The 21,392-nt window shown below is 49.5% G+C and overlaps 2 protein-coding genes across 2 annotated transcripts; one reads left to right on the top strand and one right to left on the bottom strand.

Moving 5' to 3' along the window:
• The first annotated feature begins 664 nt into the window (after positions 1 to 664).
• LOC117192674 lies at positions 665 to 18,444 on the top strand. Its single transcript, XM_033397396.1, is given in 9 exon segments — positions 665 to 2,681; positions 2,806 to 3,072; positions 3,141 to 3,208; positions 3,270 to 3,331; positions 3,391 to 4,027; positions 4,596 to 7,831; positions 7,834 to 15,636; positions 15,681 to 16,567; positions 16,569 to 18,444. Coding segments are annotated over 9 exon segments (16,347 nt in total). The 5' UTR covers positions 665 to 1,079; the 3' UTR covers positions 18,354 to 18,444.
• A 58-nt stretch (positions 18,445 to 18,502) lies between these two features.
• LOC117192673 (vesicular inhibitory amino acid transporter-like) lies at positions 18,503 to 21,248 on the bottom strand. The gene is made up of 2 exons (XM_033397395.1): positions 20,416 to 21,248; positions 18,503 to 20,341 (listed from the first exon to the last, which is right to left on the bottom strand). Exons 1-2 carry the CDS (start codon positions 20,772 to 20,774, stop codon positions 19,045 to 19,047), a joined length of 1,656 nt encoding a protein of 551 aa, XP_033253286.1. The 5' UTR covers positions 20,775 to 21,248; the 3' UTR covers positions 18,503 to 19,044.
• Between the last annotated feature and the right edge of the window lie 144 nt (positions 21,249 to 21,392).

Genomic DNA, 21,392 nt, shown 5'->3' with positions numbered 1-21,392 from the left:
TGTTTGTTTTGTTTTATGGCCACTTTCACAAAAGATCGATATTTGTGTTGTGTTTATTACTTGTATCTCTCGCATAGGTTATTATGATTTTTAACATAACTTTGCAGGAAAGTAAACGAAGTGAACGGCTTCATATAGCATACTCATACTCATGTCGATTTCTGTGCAATATTATCCCTATATTTGACAGAAATTAGCTGGAAGAACCTATGGTTAATTTGATCAACATTTCATGACTAAATTATATAAGAACGTTCGCTCTGCACGGGTATTCAAAGCGCCTATCGTTGAATCTTATGGTTTCCTTTCTTATTGGCTTATTAAACTAGGAGTTCGTGTTTCGTGGCAGCCAAAAGCGGCAAAGCGGCCTACGCATCCGTCAGATACTCTGCCATACCTACGCTTCGCAGCCGCATTCGCAGTCGCTGCTCTGGCCTGGCTTTTTGCGAAGGCGTTGTGCCTCTCCCGTTCCCGTTCCCACTCGCAAACCCACAACCCACTGCTGCTGCTTTCAAGTGGTGGGAGCGCACAGATAGTCGCTCGAAAGCCGTTCCAGACGCGATCAGTACGTTTTGAGTTGTGATTCGAGACGGTTGCTGAACCGAAAAGTGTTGTGGCGAGACAGAGACCTCCCCACAAGTCTCTGTATCTCCATCTCCGAGTGATCTCCATCTCTATCTGTTGCTGCATCTGTAACTCTCTCCCGTGAGAGTCTTGCGAGTGCGCTAGTGTGCGTGTCCGAGTGTGAGCGTGTGCTAAGCTTTTTGCTGTCGCCTATCTGTGAGGGTATTGGTGCTTCGGCCTGAACTATGGTTCGCGTGTTCGTGTATAATATAAGTACTTCGACATTCCGCCGTGGAAACTATGTGACATACCAGTCCAGATCCCAATAAGCACCACAACGAAACAACGAAACAAAACGATCTATACCGCGAAATATTATTAATAACCCCTCTAAGGGCCAAGAGCAGCGACAATTGTGATTAACAAGCGAACCCCGACCCCAAATTAGCCCCGAAAAGCAACCAGGTGCAACACCAGTCACTCAGTCTCTCAGCGATTACCTCATCTGTGTCAAAATGGTATCAAAAAGCAGTAAAAAGAAACAAGTGTCGCAGCAGCAGCAGCAGCCGTCAGCCACATCGACCACAACCACATCGTCGTCGGCTACGGCCACGAAGCTCACCAAGCAACTGGGACCCGACGCCACAGCGACCCTCACCACTAAGAGCAGCTCCACCTCGATGGAGCACGAGTCCGTCTCGTACGGAGAGCCAGTGGCGAGCACCATATCCTCCACTCCTGTGCTGGCGGCCAGCACTGCATCCTCGTCTCCCATGCTTGCGGCTGGTGTCAGGAGCTACAGCAGCAGCAGCAAGAGCAAGGCAGCCATGTCAAGCTCCCAATCCTCATACACAGAGAAATCTCAGTCCAAGTTACAATCCCAATCCCAATCCCAGTCGGAGCAGTTTAGCAGCAGCAGCAGCAGCAGCACCGCCAAGATTTCCAGGGATTACTCTAACGAAAAGATCATTTCCTCGATCGATCTGCTGGAGAGTGAGAAGAAGGAGCCAGTGTTCTCTGTCCCCATCGAGGTGGTAGAGATCACAACGCCCACGCTTTCCATATCAGCCAGCGGCGGCAGCCTCCCCAAGATGTACACGTCCTCTTCCATGTCTTCCAGTCAGCAGCGGCAGCAGCAGCAGGCGAGCAGCAGCTCCACTTACTTCGCCTCCACAACCAGTTCCAGCTCCAATCGGTGCGCCAATGAAACGCTCATTGCAAGCGAGAGAGCCGACACAGCGGCTACCGGTATGACATCATCCGGTGCGAGGAAACAGGTTAGCTTTGACACGAGCAGTAGCACCAATACCAACATCAGTGTTGATATCAATACCAATACCAATACTAACACCAACACCAACACCAAGTGCAGCAGCAGCAGCAGCAGCAGCAAAAGCTTCAGTGAATCTCAGAGCGTGCGAAAGCTGCCACCAGCCAGCGGAACAGCTGACGGGCCCACATTGGTGACGTCATCAAGTTTCCCCGAACCGGTTGCCGCGCCGTCTGCCGTGACCACAACAAAGGCGACGTCATCCACCTCGCAGAACGATAAACTGGAACAACTGTCGGGAACGAAAACAGTTGTGGACCACAACAAAGCCACTTCATCGACATCCAACAAAGAGGTCAGCGAGAGCACCACACGGAGCAGCTCGAGCAGCACCAAGCAGTCCACATCGTCGTCCAAGAAGGAGGTGTATGACGTAAAGACCAAGACCTGGACCGAGCTCAGCGATGGCACCACCACCCATCCAGGGGGCAACACAAGCATGCCCACCTTTGAGCGGTACGTCAGCAAGGAGTCGGACGGTAGCTGCAAGGTGCCGTACAAGAAGAAGTTATACGACAGGCGCAACAATAGGTGGCGCGTGGTAGACGAACGGACTGTGGACAGCACCGATGACCGGGGCTATCCCGAAATAGTTGATGATGTCATCAACACAACCACCACAACATACACCACCAAGGTGTACGACACGAAGCTCGGCAAGTGGACGGTCGTCGGCGAGAAGTCGTTCAGAGACAGCAAAGCTTTCGTGCCCAATGACATTGCTCGTGAAATCGAGAAAGATAATACCGATGTGGCAAACATAACAACTACCACGGAGGTAACAAAGGTAAGTCATAGATTGTGCGTGACGGGGCGGCACACCAGCCATTCCACACCCAAAGCCCACGCCATTCCCATGAGTGTGTTCCTCTGTGGATATTTTTTCATATGTTGAACCTGCTTTCTATTAGATATTCGATGCGAGCATCAACGATTGGCGTGTTCTGGACGAGAAGGTGCACACGGATGTCATTGAGAAGATTGTAGAGACCCCCAAGAAGACCATCTACGTGGATGAATTTGTGGAGATTGAGAAGAACACCTCGATTTCGGAGAACAATGAGAACATAACCCTGAATCTGAACGAAACATCGAAACACAAAAATATTACCGAAAATATTTATGATGAAATAGATTATGTGCGCACCGATAAGAAACGCTTAGACGATTCAAGAAACGTAAGTAGATTATTTTACATATATGCGATAGTACTTGAAGAATAATTCATATACATTATGTCCCCCAGCGTGGAGTCGTCAAGAACAAAAATACTACGCATAGCGAGCGGTGCATCTGTGAGATCTGCACATGCGGGTAAGAATTGCATAATGTATCCATAGAGGACTTCTTTCAACTATTATTCTTCGCATTTCAGACGACATCACTGCTCAACCAGCACAACTAAATCAACAGAAAACACAATCATTGAAACCGATGGCAAGTATAATTGTATTAAACCAAGATTTTCGTATATTAATCATTCGAATTCTCAATAGATACCCTCGAGGAAGCATACACAAGAGTACGTACAAATACCTGGTCGAAGAGAGACAATGGAAACATTCCCAAGCCAAACGAAGACATATTAGTGTTCTACGTAGTTATAAAGAAGCCAGAAGACAATCTAAAGCCAGAAGGAGACTTCGTAGTCCCACCAAAAGAGCCATACAAGCCCGGCGAGAGGCGTGAGAAAATTGTGCACACTGACAATTTCCGGACAGAGGGAGAAATTACCTTCAACGAGAGGGAGGAGTATCAATACACCGTCCGTCCTGAATATAAGAAACCGATGGACAACCTTAAGCCCGAGGGCGAGTTTTACAGCCCAGAGAAGCCGAAATATCAGCCTGGAGACCGCCCAACACAAGTACGACACAAGGATAACTTGCGGCCTGAAGGTGACTTCTATACGCCCGACAAGAAGGGCTATACACCAACCGATCGACCCACCCAAAAGAAACCCGTGGACAACCTCAAGCCGGAGGGAGAATTCCTTACGCCGGAAAAACCCACCTATCGGCCAGGAGAAAGACCAGAGAAAATTATTCGCAGCCACAACTTGCGCACCGAAGGAGAAATGACTTTTGTGGAGAAGCAGGAATACCAATATGTAGTTCGACCAGGACAAATAAAGCCCACTGATAACCTCAAACCAGAGGGTGAATTTTACAGTCCGGAGAAACCGGAGTACAGACCAGGTGATCGTCCAACACACGCATGAAGACAATCTGAAACCCGAAGGCGACTTCTACACTCCAGAAAAACCAGGATACAAGCCTAGTGAACGTCCATCTCAAGTGCGACCTGAGGATAAGCCAGGATTCAGACCCGCTGAGAGAACTGTTCAGAAGAAGCCGGAGGATAATCTGAAACCCGAGAGGGATTTCTACAGTCCCGAAAAGCAGAAGTATACGCCAGGAGAACGTCCAAACCAGGTTAGACCGGAAGACAATCTGAGACCTGAGGGAGAATTCTACAGTCCCGAGAAACCCAAGTACAGACCAGGTGAACGTCCATCGCAAGTCAGACCTGAAGACAATCTCCGACCTGAGGGAGAGTTCTACACTCCGGATAAACCAGGATTCAGACCCGCTGAGAGAACTGTTCAGAAGAAGCCGGAGGATAATCTGAAACCCGAGAGGGATTTCTACAGTCCCGAAAAGCAGAAGTATACGCCAGGAGAACGTCCAATCCAGGTCAGACCTGAAGACAATCTGAGACCTGAGGGAGAATTCTACAGTCCCGAGAAACCCAAGTACAGACCTGGTGAACGTCCATCGCAAGTCAGACCTGAAGACAATCTCCGACCTGAGGGAAAGTTTTACACTCCGGATAAACCTGGATTCAGACCCGCTGAGAGACCAGTCCAAAAAAAACCCGTGGACAGTTTGAAGCCCGAAGGAGAGTTTACGAAGCCTGAGAAACAGGTTTACAAACCTGCTGATAAGAACGAAAGGATCATTCGTAAGGACAACCTATGTAGCGAAGGTGAAATGACGTTCGTTGAGAAACAGGAGTATCAATACGTGGTACGACCCGATCAAGTCAGACCCACGGATAACCTGAAGCCCGAGGGTGACTTCTACAGTCCCGAAAAGCAGAAGTATACGACAGGAGAACGTCCAACCCAAGTCAGACCTGAAGACAATCTCCGACCTGAAGGAGAATTCTACAGTCCCGAGAAACCCAAGTACAGACCAGGTGAAAGTCCAACGCAAGTCAGACCTGAAGACAATCTCCGACCTGAGGGAGAGTTCTACACTCCGGATAAACCTGGATTCAGACCCGCGGAGAGACCAGTCCAAAAGAAACCCGTGGACAATTTGAAGCCCGAAGGAGAGTTTACGAAGCCTGAGAAACAGGTTTACAAACCTGCTGATAAGAACGAAAGGATCATTCGTAAGGACAACCTATGTAGCGAAGGTGAAATGACGTTCGTTGAGAAACAGGAGTATCAATACGTGGTACGACCCGATCAAGTCAGACCCACGGATAACCTGAAGCCCGAGGGTGACTTCTACAGTCCCGAAAAGCAGAAGTATACGACAGGAGAACGTCCAACCCAAGTCAGACCTGAAGACAATCTCCGACCTGAAGGAGAATTCTACAGTCCCGAGAAACCCAAGTACAGACCAGGTGAAAGTCGAACGCAAGTCAGACCTGAAGACAATCTCCGACCTGAGGGAGAGTTCTACACTCCGGATAAACCTGGATTCAGACCCGCGGAGAGACCAGTCCAAAAGAAACCCGTAGACAATTTGAAGCCCGAAGGAGAGTTTACGAAGCCTGAGAAACAGGTTTACAAACCTGCTGATAAGAACGAAAGGATCATTCGTAAGGACAACCTACGTAGCGAAGGTGAAATGACGTTCGTTGAGAAACAGGAGTATCAATACGTGGTACGACCCGATCAAGTCAGACCCACGAATAACCTGAAGCCCGTGGGTGACTTCTACAGTCCCGAAAAGCAGAAGTATACGCCAGGAGAACATCCAACCCAAGTCAGACCTGAAGACAATCTCCGACCTGAGGGAGAATTCTACAGTCCCGAGAGACCCATGTACAGACCAGGTGAACGTCCAACGCAAGTCAGACCTGAAGACAATCTCCGACCTGAAGGAGAGTTCTACACTCCGGATAAACCTGGATTCAGACCCGCTGAGAGACCAGTCCAAAAGAAACCCGTGGACAATTTGAAGCCCGAAGGAGAGTTTACGAAGCCTGAGAAACAGGTTTACAAACCTGCTGATAAGAACGAAAGGATCATTCGTAAGGACAACCAACGTAGCGAAGGTGAAATGACGTTTGTTGAGAAACAGGAGTATAAATACGTGGTACGACCCGATCAAGTCAGACCCACGGATAACCTGAATCCCGAGGGTTACTTCTACAGTCCCGAAAAGCAGAAGTATACGCCAGGAGAACGTCCAACCCAAGTCAGACCTGAAGACAATCTCCGACCTGAGGGAGAATTCTACAGTCCCGAGAAACCCAAGTACAGACCAGATGAACGTCCATCGCAAGTCAGACCTGAAGACAATCTCCGACCTGAGGGAGAGTTCTACACTCCGGATAAACCTGGATTCAAACCAGCTGAGAGGCCTGTCCAGAAGAAGCCGGAGGATAATCTGAAACCCGAGGGAGATTTCTACAGTCCCGAAAAGCAGAAGTACACGCCAGGAGAACGTCCAATCCAGGTCAGACCTGAAGACAATCTGAGACCTGAGGGAGAATTCTACAGCCCCGAGAAACCCAAGTACAGACCTGGTGAACGTCCATCGCAAGTCAGACCTGAAGACAATATCCGACCTGAGGGAAAGTTTTACACTCCGGATAAACCTGGATTCAGACCCGCTGAGAGACCAGTCCAAAAAAAAACCGTGGACAATTTGAAGCCCGAAGGAGAGTTTACGAAGCCTGAGAAACAGGTTTACAAACCTGCTGATAAGAACGAAAGGATCATTCGTAAGGACAACCTATGTAGCGAAGGTGAAATGACGTTCGTTGAGAAACAGGAGTATCAATACGTGGTACGACCCGATCAAGTCAGACCCACGGATAACCTGAATCCCGAGGGTGACTTCTACAGTCCCGAAAAGCAGAAGTATACGCCAGGAGAACGTCCAACCCAAGTCAGACCTGAAGACAATCTCCGACCTGAGGGAGAATTCTACAGTCCCGAGAAACCCAAGTACAGACCAGGTGAACGTCCAACGCAAGTCAGACCTGAAGACAATCTCCGACCTGAAGGAGAGTTCTACACTCCGGATAAACCTGGATTCAGACCCGCTGAGAGACCAGTCCAAAAGAAACCCGTGGACAATTTGAAGCCCGAAGGAGAGTTTACGAAGCCTGAGAAACAGGTTTACAAACCTGCTGATAAAAACGAAAGGATCATTCGTAAGGACAACCTACGAAGCGAAGGTGAAATGACGTTCGTTGAGAAAGCGGAGTATCAATACGTGGTACGACCCGATCAAGTCAGACCCACGGATAACCTGAAGCCCGAGGGTGACTTCTACTGTCCCGAAAAGCAGAAGTATACGCCAGGAGAACGTCCAACCCAGGCCAGACCTGAAGACAATCTGAGACTTAAGGGAGAATTCTACAGTCCCGAGAAACCCATGTACAGACCAGGTGAACGTCCAACGCAAGTCAGACCTGAAGACAATCTCCGACCTGAAGGAGAGTTCTACACTCCGGATAAACCTGGATTCAGACCCGCTGAGAGACCAGTCCAAAAGAAACCCGTGGACAATTTGAAGCCCGAAGGAGAGTTTACGAAGCCTGAGAAACAGGTTTACAAACCTGCTGATAAGAACGAAAGGATCATTCGTAAGGACAACCAACGTAGCGAAGGTGAAATGACGTTTGTTGAGAAACAGGAGTATAAATACGTGGTACGACCCGATCAAGTCAGACCCACGGATAACCTGAACCCGAGGGTGACTTCTACAATCCCGAAAAGCAGAAGTATACGCCAGGAGAACGTCCAACCCAAGTCAGACCTGAAGACAATCTCCGACCTGAGGGAGAATTCTACAGTCCCGAGAAACCCAAGTACAGACCAGATGAACGTCCATCGCAAGTCAGACCTGAAGACAATCTCCGACCTGAGGGAGAGTTCTACACTCCGGATAAACCTGGATTCAAACCAGCTGAGAGGCCTGTCCAGAAGAAGCCGGAGGATAATCTGAAACCCGAGGGAGATTTCTACAGTCCCGAAAAGCAGAAGTATACGCCAGGAGAACGTCCAACCCAGGCCAGACCTGAAGACAATCTGAGACTTAAGGGAGAATTCTACAGTCCCGAGAAACCCATGTACAGACCAGGTGAACGTCCAACGCAAGTCAGACCTGAAGACAATCTCCGACCTGAAGGAGAGTTCTACACTCCGGATAAACCTGGATTCAGACCCGCTGAGAGACCAGTCCAAAAGAAACCCGTGGACAATTTGAAGCCCGAAGGAGAGTTTACGAAGCCTGAGAAACAGGTTTACAAACCTGCTGATAAAAACGAAAGGATCATTCGTAAGGACAACCAACGTAGCGAAGGTGAAATGACGTTCGTTGAGAAAGAGGAGTATCAATACGTGGTACGACCCGATCAAGTCAGATTCACGGATAACCTGAAGCCCGAGGGTGACTTCTACAGTCCCGAAAAGCAGAAGAATACGCCAGAAGAACGTCCAACGCAAGTCAGACCTGAAGACAATCTCCGACCTGAGGGAGAATTCTACAGTCCCGAGAAACCCAAGTACAGACCAGGTGAACGTCCAACGCAAGTCAGACCTGAAGACAATCTCCGACCTGAGGGAGAGTTCTACACTCCGGATAAACCAGGATTTAAACCCGCTGAAAGACCTGTCCAGAAGAAGCCGGAGGATAATCTGAAACCCGAGGGAGATTTCTACAGTCCCGAAAAGCAGAAGTATACGCCAGGAGAACGTCCAACCCAGGTCAGACCTGAAGACAAACTGAGACTTAAGGGAGAATTCTACAGAACCGAGAAACCCAAGTACATACCAGGTGAACGTCCATCGCAAGTCAGACCTGAAGACAACCTCCGACCAGAGGGAGAGTTCTACACTCCGGATAAACCTGGATTCAAACCAGCTGAGAGACCAGTCCAAAAGAAACCCGTGGACAATCTGAAGCCCGAAGGAGAGTTTACGAAGCCTGAGAAACAGGTTTACAAACCTGCTGATAAAAACGAAAGGATCATTCGTAAGGACAACCTACGTAGCGAAGGTGAAATGACGTTCGTTGAGAAACAGGAGTATCAATACGTGGTACGACCCGATCAAGTCAGACCGACGGATAACCTGAAGCCCGAGGGAGAATTCTACAGTCCCGAGAAACCCAAGTACAGACCAGGTGAACGTCCTACGCAAGTCAAACCTGAAGACAATCTCCGACCTGAGGGAGAGTTCTACACTCCGGATAAACCTGGATTTAAACCCGCTGAAAGACCTGTCCAGAAGAAGCCGGAGGATAATCTGAAACCCAAGGAAGATTTCTACAGTCCCGAAAAGCAGAAGTACACGCCAGGAGAACGTCCAATCCAGGTCAGACCTGAAGACAATCTGAGACCTGAGGGAGAATTCTACAGTCCCGAGAAACCCAAGTACAGACCTGGTGAACGTCCATCGCAAGTCAGACCTGAAGACAATCTCCGACCTGAGGGAAAGTTTTACACTCCGGATAAACCTGGATTCAAACCAGCTGAGAGGCCTGTCCAGAAGAAGCCGGAGGATAATCTGAAACCCGAGGGAGATTTCTACAGTCCCGAAAAGCAGAAGTACACGCCAGGAGAACGTCCAATCCAGGTCAGACCTGAAGACAATCTGAGACCTGAGGGAGAATTCTACAGTCCCGAGAAACCCAAGTACAGACCTGGTGAACGTCCATCGCAAGTCAGACCTGAAGACAATCTCCGACCTGAGGGAAAGTTTTACACTCCGGATAAACCTGGATTCAGACCCGCTGAGAGACCAGTCCAAAAGAAACCCGTGGACAATTTGAAGCCCGAAGGAGAGTTTACGAAGCCTGAGAAACAGGTTTACAAACCTGCTGATAAGAACGAAAGGATCATTCGTAAGGACAACCAACGTAGCGAAGGTGAAATGACGTTTGTTGAGAAACAGGAGTATAAATACGTGGTACGACCCGATCAAGTCAGACCCACGGATAACATGAATCCCGAGGGTGACTTCTACAATCCCGAAAAGCAGAAGTATACGCCAGGAGAACGTCCAACCCAAGTCAGACCTGAAGACAATCTCCGACCTGAGGGAGAATTCTACAGTCCCGAGAAACCCAAGTACAGACCAGATGAACGTCCATCGCAAGTCAGACCTGAAGACAATCTCCGACCTGAGGGAGAGTTCTACACTCCGGATAAACCTGGATTCAAACCAGCTGAGAGGCCGGTCCAGAAGAAGCCGGAGGATAATCTGAAACCCGAGGGAGATTTCTACAGTCCCGAAAAGCAGAAGTACACGCCAGGAGAACGTCCAATCCAGGTCAGACCTGAAGACAATCTGAGACCTGAGGGAGAATTCTACAGTCCCGAGAAACCCAAGTACAGACCTGGTGAACGTCCAACGCAAGTCAGACCTGAAGACAATCTCCGACCTGAGGGAGAGTTCTACACTCCGGATAAACCAGGATTTAAACCCGCTGAAAGACCTGTCCAGAAGAAGCCGGAGGATAATCTGAAACCCGAGGGAGATTTCTACAGTCCCGAAAAGCACAAGTATACGCCAGGAGAACGTCCAACCCAGGTCAGACCTGAAGACAAACTGAGACTTAAGGGAGAATTCTACAGAACCGAGAAACCCAAGTACATACCAGGTGAACGTCCATCGCAAGTCAGACCTGAAGACAACCTCCGACCAGAGGGAGAGTTCTACACTCCGGATAAACCTGGATTCAAACCAGCTGAGAGACCAGTCCAAAAGAAACCCGTGGACAATCTGAAGCCCGAAGGAGAGCTTACGAAGCCTGAGAAACAGGTTTACAAACCTGCTGATAAAAACGAAAGGATCATTCGTAAGGACAACCTACGTAGCGAAGGTGAAATGACGTTCGTTGAGAAACAGGAGTATCAATACGTGGTACGACCCGATCAAGTCAGACCGACGGATAACCTGAAGCCCGAGGGAGAATTCTACAGTCCCGAGAAACCCAAGTACAGACCAGGTGAACGTCCAACGCAAGTCAAACCTGAAGACAATCTCCGACCTGAGGGAGAGTTCTACACTCCGGATAAACCTGGATTTAAACCCGCTGAAAGACCAGTCCAGAAGAAGCCGGAGGATAATCTGAAACCCAAGGAAGATTTCTACAGTCCCGAAAACCAGAAGTATACGCCAGGACAACAGTCAACCCAGGTCAGACCTGAAGACAATCTGAGACCTGAGGGAGAATTCTACAGTCCCGAGAAACCCAAGTACAGACCAGGTGAACGTCCAACGCAAGTCAGACCTGAAGACAATCTCCGACCTGAGGGAGAGTTCTACACTCCGGATAAACCAGGATTCAGACTCGCTGAGAGGCCTGTTCAGAAGAAGCCGGAGGATAATCTGAAACCCGAGGGAGATTTCTGCAGTCCCGAAAAGCAGAAGTATACGCCAGGAGAACGTCCAACCCAAGTCAGACCTGAAGACAATCTGCGACCTGAGGGACAATTCTACAGTCCCGAGAAACCCAAGTACAGACCAGGTGAACGTCCAGCGCAAGTGAGACCTGAAGACAATCTCCGACCTGAGGGAGAGTTCTACACTCCGGATAAACCTGGATTCAAACCAGCTGAGAGGCCTGTCCAGAAGAAGCCGGAGGATAATCTGAAACCCGAGGGAGATTTCTACAGTCCCGAAAAGCAGAAGTACACGCCAGGAGAACGTCCAATCCAGGTCAGACCTGAAGACAATCTGAGACCTGAGGGAGAATTCTACAGTCCCGAGAAACCCAAGTACAGACCTGGTGAACGTCCATCGCAAGTCAGACCTGAAGACAATCTCCGACCTGAGGGAAAGTTTTACACTCCGGATAAACCTGGATTCAGACCCGCAGAGAGACCAGTCCAAAGGAAACCCGTGGACAATTTGAAGCCCGAAGGAGAGTTTACGAAGCCTGAGAAACAGGTTTACAAACCTGCTGATAAGAACGAAAGGATCATTCGTAAGGACAACCAACGTAGCGAAGGTGAAATGACGTTTGTTGAGAAACAGGAGTATAAATACGTGGTACGACCCGATCAAGTCAGACCCACGGATAACCTGAATCCCGAGGGTGACTTCTACAATCCCGAAAAGCAGAAGTATACGCCAGGAGAACGTCCAACCCAAGTCAGACCTGAAGACAATCTCCGACCTGAGGGAGAATTCTACAGTCCCGAGAAACCCAAGTACAGACCAGATGAACGTCCATCGCAAGTCAGACCTGAAGACAATCTCCGACCTGAGGGAGAGTTCTACACTCCGGATAAACCTGGATTCAAACCAGCTGAGAGGCCGGTCCAGAAGAAGCCGGAGGATAATCTGAAACCCGAGGGAGATTTCTACAGTCCCGAAAAGCAGAAGTACACGCCAGGAGAACGTCCAATCCAGGTCAGACCTGAAGACAATCTGAGACCTGAGGGAGAATTCTACAGTCCCGAGAAACCCAAGTACAGACCTGGTGAACGTCCATCGCAAGTCAGACCTGAAGACAATCTCCGACCTGAGGGAAAGTTTTACACTCCGGATAAACCTGGATTCAGACCCGCTGAGAGACCAGTCCAAAAAAAAAACGTGGACAATTTGAAGCCCGAAGGAGAGTTTACGAAGCCTGAGAAACAGGTTTACAAACCTGCTGATAAGAACGAAAGGATCATTCGTAAGGACAACCAACGTAGCGAAGGTGAAATGACGTTCGTTGAGAAACAGGAGTATCAATACGTGGTACGACCCGATCAAGTCAGACCCACGGATAACCTGAATCCCGAGGGTGACTTCTACAGTCCCGAAAAGCAGAAGTATACGCCAAGAGAACGTCCAACCCAAGTCAGACCTGAAGACAATCTCCGACCTGAGGAAGAATTCTACAGTCCCGAGAAACCCATGTACAGACCAGGTGAACGTCCAACGCAAGTCAGACCTGAAGACAATCTCCGACCTGAAGGAGAGTTCTACACTCCGGATAAACCTGGATTCAGACCCGCTGAGAGACCAGTCCAAAAGAAACCCGTGGACAATTTGAAGCCCGAAGGAGAGTTTACGAAGCCTGAGAAACAGGTTTACAAACCTGCTGATAAGAACGAAAGGATCATTCGTAAGGACAACCAACGTAGCGAAGGTGAAATGACGTTTGTTGAGAAACAGGAGTATAAATACGTGGTACGACCCGATCAAGTCAGACCCACGGATAACCTGAAGCCCGAGGGTGACTTCTACAGTCCCGAAAAGCAGAAGTATACGCCAGGAGAACGTCCAACCCAAGTCAGACCTGAAGACAATCTCCGACCTGAGGGAGAATTCTACAGTCCCGAGAAACCCAAGTACAGACCAGGTGAACGTCCATCGCAAGTTAGACCTGAAGACAATCTCCGACCTGAGGGAGAGTTCTACACTCCGGATAAACCTGGATTCAAACCAGCTGAGAGGCCTGTCCAGAAGAAGCCGGAGGATAATCTGAAACCCGAGGGAGATTTCTACAGTCCCGAAAAGCAGAAGTATACGCCAGGAGAACGTCCAACCCAAGTTAGACCTGAAGACAATCTGAGACCTGAGGGAGAATTCTACAGAACCGAGAAACCCAAGTACAGACCAGGTGAACGTCCATCGCAAGTCAGACCTGAAGACAACCTCCGACCAGAGGGAGAGTTCTACACTCCGGATAAACCTGGATTCAAACCAGCTGAGAGGCCGGTACAGAAGAAACCCGTGGACAATCTGAAGCCCGAAGGAGAGTTTACGAAGCCTGAGAAACAGGTTTACAAACCTGCTGATAAAAACGAAAGGATCATTCGTAAGGACAACCTACGTAGCGAAGGTGAAATGACGTTCGTTGAGAAAGAGGAGTATCAATACGTGGTACGACCCGATCAAGTCAGATCCACGGATAACCTGAAGCCCGAGGGTGACTTCTACAGTCCCGAAAAGCAGAAGAATACGCCAGAAGAACGTCCAACGCAAGTCAGACCTGAAGACAATCTCCGACCTGAGGGAGAATTCTACAGTCCCGAGAAACCCAAGTACAGACCAGGTGAACGTCCAACGCAAGTCAGACCTGAAGACAATCTCTGACCTGAGGGAGAGTTCTACACTCCGGATAAACCAGGATTTAAACCAGCTGAGAGGCCTGTCCAGAAGAAGCCGGAGGATAATCTGAAACCCGAGGGAGATTTCTACAGTCCCGAAAAGCAGAAGTATACGCCAGGAGAACGTCCAACCCAAGTTAGACCTGAAGACAATCTGAGACCTGAGGGAGAATTCTACAGAACCGAGAAACCCAAGTACAGACCAGGTGAACGTCCATCGCAAGTCAGACCTGAAGACAACCTCCGACCAGAGGGAGAGTTCTACACTCCGGATAAACCTGGATTCAAACCAGCTGAGAGGCCGGTCCAGAAGAAACCCGTGGACAATCTGAAGCCCGAAGGAGAGTTTACGAAGCCTGAGAAACAGGTTTACAAACCTGCTGATAAAAACGAAAGGATCATTCGTAAGGACAACCTACGTAGCGAAGGTGAAATGACGTTCGTTGAGAAAGAGGAGTATCAATACGTGGTACGACCCGATCAAGTCAGATCCACGGATAACCTGAAGCCCGAGGGTGACTTCTACAGTCCCGAAAAGCAGAAGAACACGCCAGAAGAACGTCCAACGCAAGTCAGACCTGAAGACAATCTCCGACCTGAGGGAGAATTCTACAGTCCCGAGAAACCCAAGTACAGACCAGGTGAACGTCCAACGCAAGTCAGACCTGAAGACAATCTCTGACCTGAGGGAGAGTTCTACACTCCGGATAAACCAGGATTTAAACCCGCTGAAAGACCTGTCCAGAAGAAGCCGGAGGATAATCTGAAACCCGAGGGAGATTTCTACAGTCCCGAAAAGCAGAAGTATTCGCCAGGAGACCGTCCAACCCAGGTCAGACCTGAAGACAATCTGAGACTTAAGGGAGAATTCTACAGAACCGAGAAACCCAAGTACATACCAGGTGAACGTCCATCGCAAGTCAGACCTGAAGACAACCTCCGACCAGAGGGAGAGTTCTACACTCCGGATAAACCTGGATTCAAACCAGCTGAGAGACCAGTCCAAAAGAAACCCGTAGACAATTTGAAGCCCGAAGGAGAGTTTACGAAGCCTGAGAAACAGGTTTACAAACCTGCTGATAAGAACGAAAGGATCATTCGTAAGGACAACCTACGTAGCGAAGGTGAAATGACGTTCGTTGAGAAACAGGAGTATCAATACGTGGTACGACCCGATCAAGTCAGACCCACGAATAACCTGAAGCCCGAGGGTGACTTCTACAGTCCCGAAAAGCAGAAGTATACGCCAGGAGAACATCCAACCCAAGTCAGACCTGAAGACAATCTCCGACCTGAGGAAGAATTCTACAGTCACGAGAAACCCATGTACAGACCAGGTGAACGTCCAACGCAAGTCAGACCTGAAGACAATCTCCGACCTGAGGGAGAGTTCTACACTCCGGATAAACCTGGATTCAGACCCGCTGAGAGACCAGTCCAAAAGAAACCCGTGGACAATTTGAAGCCCGAAGGAGAGTTTACGAAGTCAGACCTGAAGACAATCTCTGACCTGAGGGAGAGTTCTACACTCCGGATAAACCTGGATTCAAACCAGCTGAGAGGCCGGTCCAGAAGAAACCCGTGGACAATCTGAAGCCCGAAGGAGAGTTTACGAAGCCTGAGAAACAGATTTACAAGTCGGGCGACAGAACTACCAAGATAATCCAGAAGGACAACCTACGAACGGAAGGGGAAATGACGTTTGTTGAGAAGAAGGAATATCAATATGTCGTACGACCAGAGCAAGTAAAACCATCGGATAACTTAAAGCCGGAAGGAGAGTTCTTCAGCCCCGACAAACCGAAATACCAACCCGGCGAGCGGGTTACCGTTGTGCGGCAGAAGGATAACTTAAAAGTGGAGGGAGAGTTTTACGCGCCTGACAAACCAGACTTCCAGCCTGCCGAAAGCCCCAAGCAAAAGAAGCCCCATGATAATTTAAAACCAGAGGGGGAGATTATGCCAGAAAAAATGAAATACAAGCCCGCCGATAAAGTTAATAGAGTGGTTCACAAGGATAATCTGCGTTCTGAAGAAGAAATGACTTTCACAGAGAAAACTGAATATCAACACGTCGTTAGACCCTCCCCGGTTAGGCCGGAGGACAATCTGAAGACCTCGGGTAAGTTCTACGTACCAGAAAAGCCAGCAGTTACAAACGGGGATCGCCCCGAGGCGGTAAGACCCAAGGATAACCTGAAGCCAGAAGGGATTATGTACACCCCTGAAAAGCCGAAATACGAGCCTGCCTCCCGACCAGAGCAGAAGAGGTATGTGGACAACCTAAAGCCCGAGGGCACGATGCACATGCCTGAGAAGGAAGCGTTCAGGCCGGCAGATAGAGTGACGACAGTCATCAGAAAGGACAATCCTGAAGACCGAGGGGGAAATGACCTTCACACAAAAGGACGTGTATCATCATGTAAAGCGGCCCGAACAGGTGAAGCCGTGCGACAACCTGAAGGTCGAAGGAGAATTCTTCACACCTGATAAGAAACCCTTCTGTCCAGCCGAGCGGCCCGTCCAAAAGAAGCCAAAGGACAACTTGAAACCGGAGGGAGAGTTCTACAGGCAAAGCGACCGCACGGAGACCGACAGCACAACGGTAGAAACTACAAAACGAGAGACCGCTAAGCGACCGGTGGATAACCTCAAGCTGGAAGGTTCCATGACAGTGAAGGATGCTGTCAAGCAGGTGGATTCCAACAGTCAGAACCCAGTGGACGGTCTTATTGTTGTGTCCACCACGAAGGTGACCACCGTTATAGGAGGCCTCCACAAGGAGCCCGAAACCGAGTACGTGAAGCGCCCAGCCAAGATAAAAGTGATCGAGAACGTGGCCAAAAACACTACGACCACGAACATCGAGAACACCCAAAACATCCATAAAGAAACCACCGCGATGCAGAGGAGCCACAGTGTCGTCGAGAATAGTGCAGTGAACACTGTGAATACTGCAGTCCGTGGATCGGACATCTCCAGCAAGGCCCTCCAAACCAGCACTACGAATCGTGGAGGTCAGATCAGCAGGGACACTACTGGAGACTCCACCTCCCGTGTAGTGCCGAGAAAAACCGTCTCGAACAACATAACTGGAGATTCCACGACTCGAGTGGTCTCTGGAAAAACACTCACCAGCAACGTTACCGCAGACTCCACTTCAAAGGTAGTTTCCGGATGGAACGTCTCCAGCAACATCATTGGAGATTCATCCACCCGTGTGGTGTCCGGAAGGAACGTCTCGAGCAACATTACTGGGGATTCATCCGCTCGCATGGTTTCTGGCAGAAACGTCACCACTAATATAACTGGTGACTCGTCTTCCCGCGTGGTAGCCGGTGGCCAAAACGTGATTGATGACTCAACATCACGAGTGATCTCGGGCGACAGGACTTCCAGCCACAACATTGTTACCTGCAGCTCCACATCCCATACGAGCTCCTCCAAGCACTTCCATCACCGCAAGAGCGAGTTCTCCTCGGATGTCTCGAACACGATCTTCCATCGGAAGAACGCCGCCACCGACTCGGCTGCAGCCAATGGCAGCAGTCTCACTTCAAACGGGAAGATGATGCGGAAGAGTATTTTGAATTTGCACGAGCAACCCTCCAGCACGCCCCATGCCAGCAATCGTCAGAGCTATAGCAGCATCCACCGGCAGAACCGGGAGTCGGACCAGAACACCAGCTTCTCCAGTGAGCGCCGCAGCTGCAGTGTACACAAGGAAAACAGGGAGAGCAACGTGAAGAACTCTTCGTCCATGTCCCGAATCATTTTCGGAGGAAGCACTGCCACTGCCACAGACAACAGATCAACTGTCACACGCACCCAAGTGTTGGGCGGTGGCATCGATTTTCCCTCCCAATCTCACACCCATGTGGGAGCCCATGGCAGGCGCCATGTATCCACCTCCAGCGGCGGCATCGATTTTCCCTCATACAGTGCCCACGGACACACCGAACGGGTGGTCACCCGTAGGGGCAACCAGTCCTCCATCAGCCTCGGCAACGACACAAAGTGTACGGGATCGAGTCAGTACAAGAGCGAATACATCACAGCCCCGAGCACCACCTGTGCAGTGCATAATATTAAGAAAGGTGCATTCCAACATACCAGGAGTACTCAAGAACACAAGTTTTTCAAGACCTCAAACTAACGATTAATAACATCCATATCAAATCCCATATTATAAGTTTCCATGACAATATATCTTTTATACAATAAACAAGCCGATCCGAAAATCCAGATTAACAAATAAATATCATTTTTCAAAAACAAAAAAAAACTGTTTCAATTTGTTTTGGATCAACTTGAGAGATGACGTCTTTATTGAGAGTTTAAAATAGGCTAGTGTCGTTTTTAGGACTAGTGTGTATAGGTAACTGTATATTTAAACGTTAAAAAAATCTTCACAATGGTTTCTATCTATAACATTTAGATCCGTATCTGTATAATGGTGTACAGTTTATTATTAAATTTCTTAAATTTTTCTATATTTTATAATGCGCGTTAGTACAATAAATATTTCTCTTTTCGTATGTGTATATATTTAATTATATATCAATCGATTCACTTATCCTTTACTTCATCATATATGATAAATCATTATTATACGTGTTTGGAAGACATTTGTTCGCTTGTTTGGAAGACTTGCGTTTCGCTTCGTTTCTTATAGACTATTATTATTTTTTTCGTTTCGAGTTTTTTTGATGAACAGATCTAGGATTTTGGAACACCTTTGGGCACAGCCAGATGATGCCGTAGCAACTGGAAGACATGCCATGCCCGAGAGGACCAATAAGCCTAGATCTACTTCGATTGGTGGATGTGTAAATAGTGGATACAACTTAGAACGGAAGACCGATCTCGAATGCATTTATCATGGCATTACCCGAATCGTAGATGCCGATAACGCCGAAGAGCACGCCTAGGGCAATGATGAGGTAGTCTTTAGCTAATTCCTTCTGGTCGAGCAGGTGACCCTTAATCTTGATGTGGAAATAGCAGGGCCAGATGAAGCTGAGCATGGTGCCCGTGAAGCTGCCAATGAAGCCCATCAGGATAGAGAAGTGGGGAATGAAGATGGCCACCAGGATGGTCGATACGATGACGGCCACACGGAAGCCCAGACCCCAGACTTTCAGCTCTCCGTCGAGGTTCCAGATGGTGGGGAGCTTGGTCTTCGGCTGGCCGCGGAAGAAGTTCCGCTCGAGCAACTCGCAGGCGGCGTAGTATGGCAAGGGGTAGCTGAGGATGGCCTTGATTACCAGGAAGAAGTTCACCATACCCTTGAAGCCCTGCGAGTGCAAGTTGTTGGTAATCACCTGCTGCGTGTCGTTCTGGAAGGTCAGAAAGCAGATGTACCCAAACCCGGCCTTGAACACGGCCGCCGCGATATGCGACCAATCGAGCATCCAGTTGAACTTGGAGCGGTCCGTCATGTTGCCCTCGAGCGTGGGCAGGAAAATCTGGGAGGTGTAGGAGAAGACGATCACGCCCAGCGAGATGGGGAAGTTCTCCATGTCGATGCTGAAGCGCACCTTCGACCAGCCCCAGTCGCCGATCTGCAGCAGGCAGTAGCCGAGGATCACCGCGTTTATCACGATGTGGGACATGGTGCACCAAAAGGACAGGGTCGAGACCATCTTCAGGGACTTGAGGAAGCCCATCGGCAGTAAGAAGATGCCCACAAACAGCATCCAAGATCGGGAGTCGAACGAGCCCGTCGGATAGGTGCCCGCCAGCAGGTCACCGCAGACCACCACATAGAGGATGCAGGTCATCAGGAGCTCGATCAGCTGGGCGATGCTGACGGCCCTGGCCCCCAGTTTGGGCCCGAAACATACCTTGGCAATGGCCACGTAGCTGTCGCGCACTCGCACCATCTGGCCGGTGGTGGGGTCCGGCTCATAGAGGCACTGCACAAGCACCTTTCCCGTGTAGCAGCAGATGTGTGCAATGCCCACCATGGCAATGATGGCCCAGTAGCCGCCGTGGAGCACGGCGAAGGGCAACGATACGATGAACATGCCTTGGATAGCGTTGGTCACGTTCCATGCCGCCTGATATTCGTCGATCTTGCAGCCGCCGCCACCTTCTCCCTCGCAGACAAACGAGCTGCCCTCTGAGGCGATGCTTCCTTGCCTGCAAAGCGATCGGAGTAAGGATTGGGATTAGGCACAGCTGCGGGAAAGGAAACTGATTTCATAGGTACGCACCTGAAGCCGTCCGTCTGCTGGTATCTCCCGTCGTACTCGTTGAAGGTTGTGCTCTGGTACTCGTTCTTGTAGTCGCCCTCGCCTTCGGCATCGCCTTCGTTTGACCAGTTGCCCGTATTCCGGAATGGATTCGAGCTCATCTCCGTGGTCTGGTCACCGCCGTCCATGCCCGTGTCCATAGCCTGGCCGTGGCCGTTGGCGAAGTTTTGGTGTGGCTGATGGGGCCTCTGTTGGCTGCTGCCGGGCTGCTCGTACTCCTTGCGCTCTGGAATTTGCTGTCGGGCCGTTTGCACGGCCACGTTCAGTATGTTCTTCAGCGGTGGCAGTGGCGTGGCTTTCAATTTGGCTATGAATGACATGGTGAATGCTGGCGATGGGCTACGAGTTTACACAGAGCAGATGGTGGTGGGATGGTGAGTGGAGACAGATGGCGGCGGCCGCGGTGGTGTCAAGAAAAGCGTTCGACCTGAGGCTTATCGATTTTGCCTATGGATATGTCTGCGAAATAATGCTGCAATCGGAGTGCGGAGTGAGTTCTAGCTCATCCGCAATGGGTGACACGAATAGCTCGACTACGAATTACACTACGGAAAACCGCAATCTAGAAATAAAGCTGAATTTTGTCTCAGATTTTGGATGATTGATTTCGTCTACTTGGCGCCCTGGTGAATGGAGCAGCACGTTTATCATGCAGTTTTCAGATACTTGCACATCCTGCTCACTCAATCTCGATCCTGGGACTCGAAGTCGTCCAAATCCAACTGAAAAGGCCGAAAACTATTGCGGAAATCCGTGGAAAAGTGTGTTTAAAATTTTATGTAACGTAAGAATTTCGTTTGTGTAGTGAATGAGAAAAGAAAATTTTACACTCCAATCTGATGATGATGGCGCCCACTGCGCAGACTCCTGTTCGCAGTATATATCGGTTGGCTGTCAGGTTCAGGCACGTTCCACACGACTATGTGGACCCAAAGATG

Source organism: Drosophila miranda (assembly GCF_003369915.1).
Source record: "Drosophila miranda strain MSH22 chromosome Y unlocalized genomic scaffold, D.miranda_PacBio2.1 Contig_Y2_pilon, whole genome shotgun sequence".
NCBI lineage: Eukaryota > Metazoa > Arthropoda > Insecta > Diptera > Drosophilidae > Drosophila > Drosophila miranda.
The sequence above is the reverse complement of the archived record's forward strand: the minus strand, read 5'-3'. Positions and strand labels throughout refer to the sequence as shown.

Excerpts from the sequence above, each read along its gene's own strand:
- LOC117192673 (XM_033397395.1), bottom strand. The coding sequence starts at position 20,774 with ATGTCATTCATAGCCAAATTGAAAGCCACGCCACTGCCACCGCTGAAG. Across the intron at positions 20,342-20,415 it reads CAGCAGACGGACGGCTTCAG|GCAAGGAAGCATCGCCTCAG; the intron begins GTGCGTACCTAT and ends ATCGCTTTGCAG.